The sequence below is a fragment of the Polypterus senegalus genome, unplaced genomic scaffold (assembly GCF_016835505.1).
Source record: "Polypterus senegalus isolate Bchr_013 unplaced genomic scaffold, ASM1683550v1 scaffold_1309, whole genome shotgun sequence".
NCBI lineage: Eukaryota > Metazoa > Chordata > Cladistia > Polypteriformes > Polypteridae > Polypterus > Polypterus senegalus.
Genome location: NW_024377133.1, coordinates 8,045 through 22,720, shown reverse-complemented (window position 1 = coordinate 22,720; position 14,676 = coordinate 8,045). Strand labels below are relative to the sequence as shown.

The window sequence follows — 14,676 nt, the reverse complement described above, 5'->3', positions numbered from 1 at the left end:
TCACAACAATAGAATCAACTATGGGTACCCTAAGAAGTACAATAGGTGAGACAACAACACCAAACATCAGCAACAATAGAAACAGCTACAGCAACCCAAACTACAACTGCTGATGAACCAACAACACTACATCAAATGTCTACAACAATAGAAACAACTACGGTACCCCAAGTTCAGCAATAGCTGAAACAACAACATCTGAAACATCAACAACAATTGAAGTAACTACCACTACCAAAAGCAGTACCAAAGCTGAATCAACAACAACACCTCAAACTGCCACAATGATAGAAACAAATACTGGTACCCAAAGTAGTGCAATAGCTGAAACAACACCAGAAACTTCCACAATAATTGAAACAACTACAGCAACCCATACTACAACTGCTGCTGAAACAATGACAATATCTCAAATTTCCACAACAATAGAAACATCCAAAACTGCCCAAACTTCAACTTCTGCAGAAACAACAAAACCGGAAACTTCCACAAGCAGAGAAGCAACTATTGCAATCCAAAGTACAACAACTGCAAACGAAAGCAACACCAGAACCTTCCACATCAATCGAGACAACTAACGGTACCCCAAGTAGTACAATTGCTGAAACAACAATACCTCAAACTTCCACACCAAAAGAAACAAGTATGGCTACCCAAAGTAGAACAAAAGCTGTAACAACAGCAACACCACAAACTTCCACAACAATTGAAACAACTACCGCTACCCAAACTACAACTGCTACTGAAACAACCACAAAACCTCAAACTTCCACAACAATAGAAACAACTATGGGTACAGCAAGTAGTACAATAGCTGAAACATCAAAATCAGAAACATCAACAACAGTTGAAACAACTTCGGGTACCCCAAGTAGTACAATTGCTGAAACAACAATACCTCAAACTTCCACACCAAAAGAAACAAGTATGGCTACCCAAAGTAGAACAAAAGCTGTAACAACAGCAACACCACAAACTTCCACAACAATTGAAACAACTACCGCTACCCAAACTAAAACTGCTACTGAAACAACCACAAAACCTCAAACTTCCACAACAATAGAAGCAACTATGGGTACAGCAAGTAGTACAATAGCTGAAACATCAAAATCAGAAACATCAACAACAGTTGAAACAACTTCGGGTACCCCAAGTAGTACAATAGCTGAAACAACAATTAAACCACAAACTTCCATAACAATTGAAAAAACTACGGATACCCATAGTACAACTGCTGCTGAAACAACCACAAAACCTCAATTTTCCACAGCAATAGAAACAACTACTGCTACCCCAAGTAGTACAATAGCTGCAACAACAACAAAACCGCAGACTTCCATAGCAATTCAAACAACTACCGGAACCCCAAGCAGTACAATAGCTGAAACAACAACACCGGAAACATCAACAACAATAGAAATTACTACAGTTAATCAAAGTAGTACAAAAGCTGATGCAACAACAACAACACCTCAAACTTCCACAACAATAGGAACAACTGCGGGTACCTCAAGTAGTACAAACTCTGAAACAACAATAACAACACAAACTTCCACAGCAATTGAAACAACTAATGCTGCACAACCTACAACTGCTGCTGAAACAACCAAGACACGCCAAATTTCCACAACAAAAGAAACAAGTACAGATGCCCAAACTACAACTTCTTTTCAAACAACAAATCATGAAACTTCCGCAACCACAGAAAAAACTTTGTCAATCCAAACTACAACAACAGGCACAACGACAGCAACACCACAAACTTCCACAGCAATTGAAACAACTACCGGTACCCAAAGTAGTACAATTGCTGAAACAATAACAGCAGAAACATCAACAACGATAGAAATAACTTCCTCTACCCAAAGTAGTACAAAAGCTGGAACAACAACACCAGAAACTTCCATAACAATTGAAACAACTACCACTACCCAAACTACAAATGCTGCTGAAACAATAACAACACCTCAAATTTCCACAATAATAGAAACAACTATGGGTTCCCAAAGTAGTACAATAACTGATGCAGCAACAACAACACCACAAACTTCCACGACAATTGAAACAACTACAGCTACCCAAACTACAACTTCTGCTGAAACAACAAAACCTGAAACTTCCACAAGCACAGAAAAAACAATACCTATCAAAAGCACCACAACAGCTGTAACAACAACAAAACCACAAACTTCCCAAACGATTGAAACACCTACTGGTACGCAAAGTAGTGCAATAGCTGAAACAACAATAGCACCACAAACATCCACAAGAATTGAAACAACTACTGGTACCCAAAGTAAAACTGCTGCTGAAACAAGCACAACAACTCAACTATTCACAACAATAGAATCAACTATGGGTACCCTAAGAAGTACAATAGGTGAGACAACAACACCCGAAACATCAGCAACAATAGAAACAGCTACAGCAACCCAAACTACAACTGCTGATGAACCAACAACACTACATCAAATGTCTACAACAATAGAAACAACTACGGTACCCCAAGTTCAGCAATAGCTGAAACAACAACATCTGAAACATCAACAACAATTGAAGTAACTACCACTACCAAAAGCAGTACCAAAGCTGAATCAACAACAACACCTCAAACTGCCACAATGATAGAAACAAATACTGGTACCCAAAGTAGTGCAATAGCTGAAACAACACCAGAAACTTCCACAATAATTGAAACAACTACAGCAACCCATACTACAACTGCTGCTGAAACAATGACAATATCTCAAATTTCCACAACAATAGAAACATCCAAAACTGCCCAAACTTCAACTTCTGCAGAAACAACAAAACCGAAACTTCCACAAGCAGAGAAGCAACTATTGCAATCCAAAGTACAACAACTGCCAAACGAAAGCAACACCAGAACCTTCCACATCAATCGAGACAACTAACGGTACCCCAAGTAGTACAATTGCTGAAACAACAATACCTCAAACTTCCACACCAAAAGAAACAAGTATGGCTACCCAAAGTAGAACAAAAGCTGTAACAACAGCAACACCACAAACTTCCACAACAATTGAAACAACTACCGCTACCCAAACTACAACTGCTACTGAAACAACCACAAAACCTCAAACTTCCACAACAATAGAAACAACTATGGGTACAGCAAGTAGTACAATAGCTGAAACATCAAAATCAGAAACATCAACAACAGTTGAAACAACTTCGGTACCCCAAGTAGTACAATTGCTGAAACAACAATACCTCAAACTTCCACACCAAAAGAAACAAGTATGGCTACCCAAAGTAGAACAAAAGCTGTAACAACAGCAACACCACAAACTTCCACAACAATTGAAACAACTACCGCTACCCAACTAAAACTGCTACTGAAACAACCACAAAACCTCAAACTTCCACAACAATAGAAGCAACTATGGGTACAGCAAGTAGTACAATAGCTGAAACATCAAAATCAGAAACATCAACAACAGTTGAAACAACTTCGGGTACCCCAAGTAGTACAATAGCTGAAACAACAATTAAACCACAAACTTCCATAACAATTGAAAAAACTACGGATACCCATAGTACAACTGCTGCTGAAACAACCACAAAACCTCAATTTTCCACAGCAATAGAAACAACTACTGCTACCCCAAGTAGTACAATAGCTGCAACAACAACAAAACCGCAGACTTCCATAGCAATTCAAACAACTACCGGAACCCCAAGCAGTACAATAGCTGAAACAACAACACCGGAAACATCAACAACAATAGAAATTACTACAGTTAATCAAAGTAGTACAAAAGCTGATGCAACAACAACAACACCTCAAACTTCCACAACAATAGGAACAACTGCGGGTACCTCAAGTAGTACAAACTCTGAAACAACAATAACAACACAAACTTCCACAGCAATTGAAACAACTAATGCTGCACAACCTACAACTGCTGCTGAAACAACCAAGACACGCCAAATTTCCACAACAAAAGAAACAAGTACAGATGCCCAAACTACAACTTCTTTTCAAACAACAAATCATGAAACTTCCGCAACCACAGAAAAACTTTGTCAATCCAAACTACAACAACAGGCACAACGACAGCAACACCACAAACTTCCACAGCAATTGAAACAACTACCGGTACCCAAAGTAGTACAATTGCTGAAACAATAACAGCAGAAACATCAACAACGATAGAAATAACTTCCTCTACCCAAAGTAGTACAAAAGCTGGAACAACAACACCAGAAACTTCCATAACAATTGAAACAACTACCACTACCCAAACTACAAATGCTGCTGAAACAATAACAACACCTCAAATTTCCACAATAATAGAAACAACTATGGGTTCCCAAAGTAGTACAATAACTGATGCAGCAACAACAACACCACAAACTTCCACGACAATTGAAACAACTACAGCTACCCAAACTACAACTTCTGCTGAAACAACAAAACCTGAAACTTCCACAAGCACAGAAAAAACAATACCTATCAAAAGCACCACAACAGCTGTAACAACAACAAAACCACAAACTTCCCAAACGATTGAAACACCTACTGGTACGCAAAGTAGTGCAATAGCTGAAACAACAATAGCACCACAAACATCCACAAGAATTGAAACAACTACTGGTACCCAAAGTAAAACTGCTGCTGAAACAAGCACAACAACTCAACTATTCACAACAATAGAATCAACTATGGGTACCCTAAGAAGTACAATAGGTGAGACAACAACACCCGAAACATCAGCAACAATAGAAACAGCTACAGCAACCCAAACTACAACTGCTGATGAACCAACAACACTACATCAAATGTCTACAACAATAGAAACAACTACGGTACCCAAGTTCAGCAATAGCTGAAACAACAACATCTGAAACATCAACAACAATTGAAGTAACTACCACTACCAAAAGCAGTACCAAAGCTGAATCAACAACAACACCTCAAACTGCCACAATGATAGAAACAAATACTGGTACCCAAAGTAGTGCAATAGCTGAAACAACACCAGAAACTTCCACAATAATTGAAACAACTACAGCAACCCATACTACAACTGCTGCTGAAACAATGACAATATCTCAAATTTCCACAACAATAGAAACATCCAAAACTGCCCAAACTTCAACTTCTGCAGAAACAACAAAACCGGAAACTTCCACAAGCAGAGAAGCAACTATTGCAATCCAAAGTACAACAACTGCCTACCCAAAGAAACGAAAGCAACACCAGAACCTTCCACATCAATCGAGACAACTAACGGTACCCCAAGTAGTACAATTGCTGAAACAACAATACCTCAAACTTCCACACCAAAAGAAACAAGTATGGCTACCCAAAGTAGAACAAAAGCTGTAACAACAGCAACACCACAAACTTCCACAACAATTGAAACAACTACCGCTACCCAAACTAAAACTGCTACTGAAACAACCACAAAACCTCAAACTTCCACAACAATAGAAGCAACTATGGGTACAGCAAGTAGTACAATAGCTGAAACATCAAAATCAGAAACATCAACAACAGTTGAAACAACTTCGGGTACCCCAAGTAGTACAATAGCTGAAACAACAATTAAACCACAAACTTCCATAACAATTGAAAAAACTACGGATACCCATAGTACAACTGCTGCTGAAACAACCACAAAACCTCAATTTTCCACAGCAATAGAAACAACTACTGCTACCCCAAGTAGTACAATAGCTGCAACAACAACAAAACCGCAGACTTCCATAGCAATTCAAACAACTACCGGAACCCCAAGCAGTACAATAGCTGAAACAACAACACCGGAAACATCAACAACAATAGAAATTACTACAGTTAATCAAAGTAGTACAAAAGCTGATGCAACAACAACAACACCTCAAACTTCCACAACAATAGGAACAACTGCGGGTACCTCAAGTAGTACAAACTCTGAAACAACAATAACAACACAAACTTCCACAGCAATTGAAACAACTAATGCTGCACAACCTACAACTGCTGCTGAAACAACCAAGACACGTCAAATTTCCACAACAAAAGAAACAAGTACAGATGCCCAAACTACAACTTCTTTTCAAACAACAAATCATGAAACTTCCGCAACCACAGAAAAACTTTGTCAATCCAAACTACAACAACAGGCACAACGACAGCAACACCACAAACTTCCACAGCAATTGAAACAACTACCGGTACCCAAAGTAGTACAATTGCTGAAACAATAACAGCAGAAACATCAACAACGATAGAAATAACTTCCTCTACCCAAAGTAGTACAAAAGCTGGAACAACAACACCACAAACTTCCACGACAATTGAAACAACTACAGCTACCCAAACTACAACTTCTGCTGAAACAACAAAACCTGAAACTTCCACAAGCACAGAAAAAACAATACCTATCAAAAGCACCACAACAGCTGTAACAACAACAAAACCACAAACTTCCCAAACGATTGAAACACCTACTGGTACGCAAAGTAGTGCAATAGCTGAAACAACAATAGCACCACAAACATCCACAAGAATTGAAACAACTACTGGTACCCAAAGTAAAACTGCTGCTGAAACAAGCACAACAACTCAACTATTCACAACAATAGAATCAACTATGGGTACCCTAAGAAGTACAATAGGTGAGACAACAACACCAAACATCAGCAACAATAGAAACAGCTACAGCAACCCAAACTACAACTGCTGATGAACCAACAACACTACATCAAATGTCTACAACAATAGAAACAACTACGGTACCCCAAGTTCAGCAATAGCTGAAACAACAACATCTGAAACATCAACAACAATTGAAGTAACTACCACTACCAAAAGCAGTACCAAAGCTGAATCAACAACAACACCTCAAACTGCCACAATGATAGAAACAAATACTGGTACCCAAAGTAGTGCAATAGCTGAAACAACACCAGAAACTTCCACAATAATTGAAACAACTACAGCAACCCATACTACAACTGCTGCTGAAACAATGACAATATCTCAAATTTCCACAACAATAGAAACATCCAAAACTGCCCAAACTTCAACTTCTGCAGAAACAACAAAACCGAAACTTCCACAAGCAGAGAAGCAACTATTGCAATCCAAAGTACAACAACTGCCGAAACGAAAGCAACACCAGAACCTTCCACATCAATCGAGACAACTAACGGTACCCCAAGTAGTACAATTGCTGAAACAACAATACCTCAAACTTCCACACCAAAAGAAACAAGTATGGCTACCCAAAGTAGAACAAAAGCTGTAACAACAGCAACACCACAAACTTCCACAACAATTGAAACAACTACCGCTACCCAAACTACAACTGCTACTGAAACAACCACAAAACCTCAAACTTCCACAACAATAGAAACAACTATGGGTACAGCAAGTAGTACAATAGCTGAAACATCAAAATCAGAAACATCAACAACAGTTGAAACAACTTACCCCAAGTAGTACAATTGCTGAAACAACAATACCTCAAACTTCCACACCAAAAGAAACAAGTATGGCTACCCAAAGTAGAACAAAAGCTGTAACAACAGCAACACCACAAACTTCCACAACAATTGAAACAACTACCGCTACCCAAACTAAAACTGCTACTGAAACAACCACAAAACCTCAAACTTCCACAACAATAGAAGCAACTATGGGTACAGCAAGTAGTACAATAGCTGAAACATCAAAATCAGAAACATCAACAACAGTTGAAACAACTTCGGGTACCCCAAGTAGTACAATAGCTGAAACAACAATTAAACCACAAACTTCCATAACAATTGAAAAAACTACGGATACCCATAGTACAACTGCTGCTGAAACAACCACAAAACCTCAATTTTCCACAGCAATAGAAACAACTACTGCTACCCCAAGTAGTACAATAGCTGCAACAACAACAAAACCGCAGACTTCCATAGCAATTCAAACAACTACCGGAACCCCAAGCAGTACAATAGCTGAAACAACAACACCGGAAACATCAACAACAATAGAAATTACTACAGTTAATCAAAGTAGTACAAAAGCTGATGCAACAACAACAACACCTCAAACTTCCACAACAATAGGAACAACTGCGGGTACCTCAAGTAGTACAAACTCTGAAACAACAATAACAACACAAACTTCCACAGCAATTGAAACAACTAATGCTGCACAACCTACAACTGCTGCTGAAACAACCAAGACACGTCAAATTTCCACAACAAAAGAAACAAGTACAGATGCCCAAACTACAACTTCTTTTCAAACAACAAATCATGAAACTTCCGCAACCACAGAAAAAACTTTGTCAATCCAAACTACAACAACAGGCACAACGACAGCAACACCACAAACTTCCACAGCAATTGAAACAACTACCGGTACCCAAAGTAGTACAATTGCTGAAACAATAACAGCAGAAACATCAACAACGATAGAAATAACTTCCTCTACCCAAAGTAGTACAAAAGCTGGAACAACAACACCAGAAACTTCCATAACAATTGAAACAACTACCACTACCCAAACTACAAATGCTGCTGAAACAATAACAACACCTCAAATTTCCACAATAATAGAAACAACTATGGGTTCCCAAAGTAGTACAATAACTGATGCAGCAACAACAACACCACAAACTTCCACGACAATTGAAAGAACTACAGCTACCCAAACTACAACTTCTGCTGAAACAACAAAACCTGAAACTTCCACAAGCACAGAAAAAACAATACCTATCAAAAGCACCACAACAGCTGTAACAACAACAAAACCACAAACTTCCCAAACGATTGAAACACCTACTGGTACGCAAAGTAGTACAATAGCTGAAACAACAATAGCACCACAAACATCCACAAGAATTGAAACAACTACTGGTACCCAAAGTAAAACTGCTGCTGAAACAAGCACAACAACTCAACTATTCACAACAATAGAATCAACTATGGGTACCCTAAGAAGTACAATAGGTGAGACAACAACACCCGAAACATCAGCAACAATAGAAACAGCTACAGCAACCCAAACTACAACTGCTGATGAACCAACAACACTACATCAAATGTCTACAACAATAGAAACAACTACGGTACCCCAAGTTCAGCAATAGCTGAAACAACAACATCTGAAACATCAACAACAATTGAAGTAACTACCACTACCAAAAGCAGTACCAAAGCTGAATCAACAACAACACCTCAAACTGCCACAATGATAGAAACAAATACTGGTACCCAAAGTAGTGCAATAGCTGAAACAACACCAGAAACTTCCACAATAATTGAAACAACTACAGCAACCCATACTACAACTGCTGCTGAAACAATGACAATATCTCAAATTTCCACAACAATAGAAACATCCAAAACTGCCCAAACTTCAACTTCTGCAGAAACAACAAAACCGAAACTTCCACAAGCAGAGAAGCAACTATTGCAATCCAAAGTACAACAACTGCCGAAACGAAGCAACACCAGAACCTTCCACATCAATCGAGACAACTAACGGTACCCCAAGTAGTACAATTGCTGAAACAACAATACCTCAAACTTCCACACCAAAAGAAACAAGTATGGCTACCCAAAGTAGAACAAAAGCTGTAACAACAGCAACACCACAAACTTCCACAACAATTGAAACAACTACCGCTACCCAAACTACAACTGCAACTAAAACCAACCACAAAACCTCAAACTTCCACAACAATAGAAACAACTATGGGTACAGCAAGTAGTACAATAGCTGAAACATCAAAATCAGAAACATCAACAACAGTTGAAACAACTTCGGTACCCCAAGTAGTACAATTGCTGAAACAACAATACCTCAAACTTCCACACCAAAAGAAACAAGTATGGCTACCCAAAGTAGAACAAAAGCTGTAACAACAGCAACACCACAAACTTCCACAACAATTGAAACAACTACCGCTACCCAAACTACAACTGCTACTGAAACAACCACAAAACCTCAAACTTCCACAACAGAAACACCTATGGGTCCACAACAATTGAAAGTAGTACAATAGCTGAAACATCAAACTGAAACAACCACAAAACCTCAAACAGTTGACAACAACTTGGGTACCCCAAGTAGTACAATAGCTGAAACAATTCAACAACAGTTGAAACAAACCCCAAGTAGTACAATTCTGAAACTTCAATACAAACTTCCACAAAAGAAACAAGTATGGCTACCCAAAGTAGAACAAAAGCTGTAACAACAGCAACACCACAAACTTCCACAACAATTGAAACAACTACCGCTACCCAAACTAAAACTGCTACTGAAACAACCACAAAACCTCAAACTTCCACAACAATAGAAGCAACTATGGGTACAGCAAGTAGTACAATAGCTGAAACATCAAAATCAGAAACATCCACAACAGTTGAAACAACTTGGATACCCCAAGTAGTACAACAGCTGAAACAACAATTAAACCTCAATTTTCCACAGCAATAGAAACAACTACTGCTACCCATAGTACAATAGCTGCAACAACAACAAAACCGCAGACTTCCATAGCAATTCAAACAACTACCGGAACCCCAAGCAGTACAATAGCTGAAACAACAACACCGGAAACATCAACAACAATAGAAATTACTACAGTTAATCAAAGTAGTACAAAAGCTGATGCAACAACAACAACACCTCAAACTTCCACAACAATAGGAACAACTGCGGGTACCTCAAGTAGTACAAACTCTGAAACAACAATAACAACACAAACTTCCACAGCAATTGAAACAACTAATGCTGCACAACCTACAACTGCTGCTGAAACAACCAAGACACGTCAAATTTCCACAACAAAAGAAACAAGTACAGATGCCCAAACTACAACTTCTTTTCAAACAACAAATCATGAAACTTCCGCAACCACAGAAAAACTTTGTCAATCAAACTACAACAACAGGCACAACAACAGCAACACAAAACTTCCACAGCAATTGAAACAACTACCGGTACCCAAAGTAGTACAATTGCTGAAACAAAACAGCAGAAACATCAACAACGATAGAAATAACTTCCTCTACCCAAAGTAGTACAAAAGCTGGAACAACAACACCAGAAACTTCCATAACAATTGAAACAACTACCACTACCCAAACTACAAATGCTGCTGAAACAATAACAACACCTCAAATTTCCACAATAATAGAAACAACTATGGGTTCCCAAAGTAGTACAATAACTGATGCAGCAACAACAACACCACAAACTTCCACGCAATTGAAAGAACTAAGCTACCCAAACTACAACTTCTGCTGAAACAACAAAACCTGAAATTTCCACAACAAAAGAAACAAGTACAGATGCCCAAACTACAACTTCTTTTCAAACAACAAATCATGAGTACTTCCGAAACAACCACCACAAACATCCACTTTGTCAATCCAAACTACAACAACTGCTGAAACAAGCACACAGCAACACAATAGAATCAACTTGGGTACCCTAAGAAGCAATTGAACAACACCGAAACATCACAACAATAGAAACAGCTACAGTAAACTACAATTGCTGAAACAACAACAGCAGAAACATCAACAACGATAGAAATAACTTCGGGTACCCAAAGTAGTAGCAATAGCTGAAACAACAACATCTGAAACATCAATAACAATTGAAACAACTACCACTACCAAAAGCAGTACCAAATGCTGAATCAACAACAACACCTCAAACTGCCACAATGATAGAAACAAATACTGGTACCCAAAGTAGTGCAATAACTGCTGAAACAACACCAGAAACTTCCACAATAATTGAAACAACTACAGCTACCCAAACTACAACTGCTGCTGAAACAATGACAATACCTCAAACTTCCACAAGCAATAGAAACAATACCTATCAAAAGCACCACAACAGCTGTAACAACAACAAAACCACAAACTTCCCAAACGATTGAAACACCTACTGGTACGCAAAGTAGTACAATAGCTGAAACAACAATAGCAACACAAACATCCACAAGAATTGAAACAACTACTGGTACCCAAAGTAAAACTGCTGCTGAAACAAGCACAACAACTCAACTATTCACAACAATAGAATCAACTATGGGTACCCTAAGAAGTACAATAGGTGAGACAACAACACCAAACATCAGCAACAATAGAAACAGCTACAGCAACCCAAACTACAACTGCTGATGAACCAACAACACTACATCAAATGTCTACAACAATAGAAACAACTACGGGTACCCCAAGTTCAGCAATAGCTGAAACAACAACATCTGAAACATCAACAACAATTGAAGTAACTACCACTACCAAAAGTAGTACAATTGCTGAAACAACAATACCTCAAACTTCCACACCAAAAGAAACAAGTATGGCTACCCAAAGTAGAACAAAAGCTGTAACAACAGCAACACCACAAACTTCCACAACAATTGAAACAACTACCGCTACCCAAACTACAACTGCTACTGAAACAACCACAAAACCTCAAACTTCCACAACAATAGAAACAACTATGGGTACAGCAAGTAGTACAATAGCTGAAACATCAAAATCAGAAACATCAACAACAGTTGAAACAACTTCGGTACCCCAAGTAGTACAATTGCTGAAACAACAATACCTCAAACTTCCACACCAAAAGAAACAAGTATGGCTACCCAAAGTAGAACAAAAGCTGTAACAACAGCAACACCACAAACTTCCACAACAATTGAAACAACTACCGCTACCCAAACTAAAACTGCTACTGAAACAACCACAAAACCTCAAACTTCCACAACAATAGAAGCAACTATGGGTACAGCAAGTAGTACAATAGCTGAAACATCAAAATCAGAAACATCAACAACAGTTGAAACAACTTCGGGTACCCCAAGTAGTACAATAGCTGAAACAACAATTAAACCACAAACTTCCATAACAATTGAAAAAACTACGGATACCCATAGTACAACTGCTGCTGAAACAACCACAAAACCTCAATTTTCCACAGCAATAGAAACAACTACTGCTACCCCAAGTAGTACAATAGCTGCAACAACAACAAAACCGCAGACTTCCATAGCAATTCAAACAACTACCGGAACCCCAAGCAGTACAATAGCTGAAACAACAACACCGGAAACATCAACAACAATAGAAATTACTACAGTTAATCAAAGTAGTACAAAAGCTGATGCAACAACAACAACACCTCAAACTTCCACAACAATAGGAACAACTGCGGGTACCTCAAGTAGTACAAACTCTGAAACAACAATAACAACACAAACTTCCACAGCAATTGAAACAACTAATGCTGCACAACCTACAACTGCTGCTGAAACAACCAAGACACGTCAAATTTCCACAACAAAAGAAACAAGTACAGATGCCCAAACTACAACTTCTTTTCAAACAACAAATCATGAAACTTCCGCAACCACAGAAAAACTTTGTCAATCCAAACTACAACAACAGGCACAACGACAGCAACACCACAAACTTCCACAGCAATTGAAACAACTACCGGTACCCAAAGTAGTACAATTGCTGAAACAATAACAGCAGAAACATCAACAACGATAGAAATAACTTCCTCTACCCAAAGTAGTACAAAAGCTGGAACAACAACACCAGAAACTTCCATAACAATTGAAACAACTACCACTACCCAAACTACAAATGCTGCTGAAACAATAACAACACCTCAAATTTCCACAATAATAGAAACAACTATGGGTTCCCAAAGTAGTACAATAACTGATGCAGCAACAACAACACCACAAACTTCCACGACAATTGAAACAACTACAGCTACCCAAACTACAACTTCTGCTGAAACAACAAAACCTGAAACTTCCACAAGCACAGAAAAAACAATACCTATCAAAAGCACCACAACAGCTGTAACAACAACAAAACCACAAACTTCCCAAACGATTGAAACACCTACTGGTACGCAAAGTAGTACAATAGCTGAAACAACAATAGCACCACAAACATCCACAAGAATTGAAACAACTACTGGTACCCAAAGTAAAACTGCTGCTGAAACAAGCACAACAACTCAACTATTCACAACAATAGAATCAACTATGGGTACCCTAAGAAGTACAATAGGTGAGACAACAACACCCGAAACATCAGCAACAATAGAAACAGCTACAGCAACCCAAACTACAACTGCTGATGAACCAACAACACTACATCAAATGTCTACAACAATAGAAACAACTACGGTACCCCAAGTTCAGCAATAGCTGAAACAACAACATCTGAAACATCAACAACAATTGAAGTAACTACCACTACCAAAAGCAGTACCAAAGCTGAATCAACAACAACACCTCAAACTGCCACAATGATAGAAACAAATACTGGTACCCAAAGTAGTGCAATAGCTGAAACAACACCAGAAACTTCCACAATAATTGAAACAACTACAGCAACCCATACTACAACTGCTGCTGAAACAATGACAATATCTCAAATTTCCACAACAATAGAAACATCCAAAACTGCCCAAACTTCAACTTCTGCAGAAACAACAAAACCGAAACTTCCACAAACTTCCACAAGCAGAGAAGCAACTATTGCAATCCAAAGTACAACAACTGCCAAACGAAAGCAACACACTGTAACAACCACAGAACCTTCCACATCAATCGAGACAACTAACGGTACCCCAAGTAGTACAATTGCTGAAACAACAATACCTCAAAC

The 14,676-nt window shown here is 38.6% G+C and overlaps 1 protein-coding gene across 1 annotated transcript; it reads left to right on the top strand.

Moving 5' to 3' along the window:
• Positions 1-542: 542 nt before the first annotated feature.
• LOC120519250 (mucin-2-like) lies at positions 543-14,213 on the top strand. The gene is given in 6 exon segments (XM_039742398.1): positions 543-2,499; positions 2,767-3,290; positions 6,737-7,259; positions 7,419-9,080; positions 12,547-13,401; positions 13,404-14,213. Coding segments are annotated over 6 exon segments (6,228 nt in total). The 5' UTR covers positions 543-645.
• The last annotated feature ends 463 nt before the right edge of the window (positions 14,214-14,676 follow it).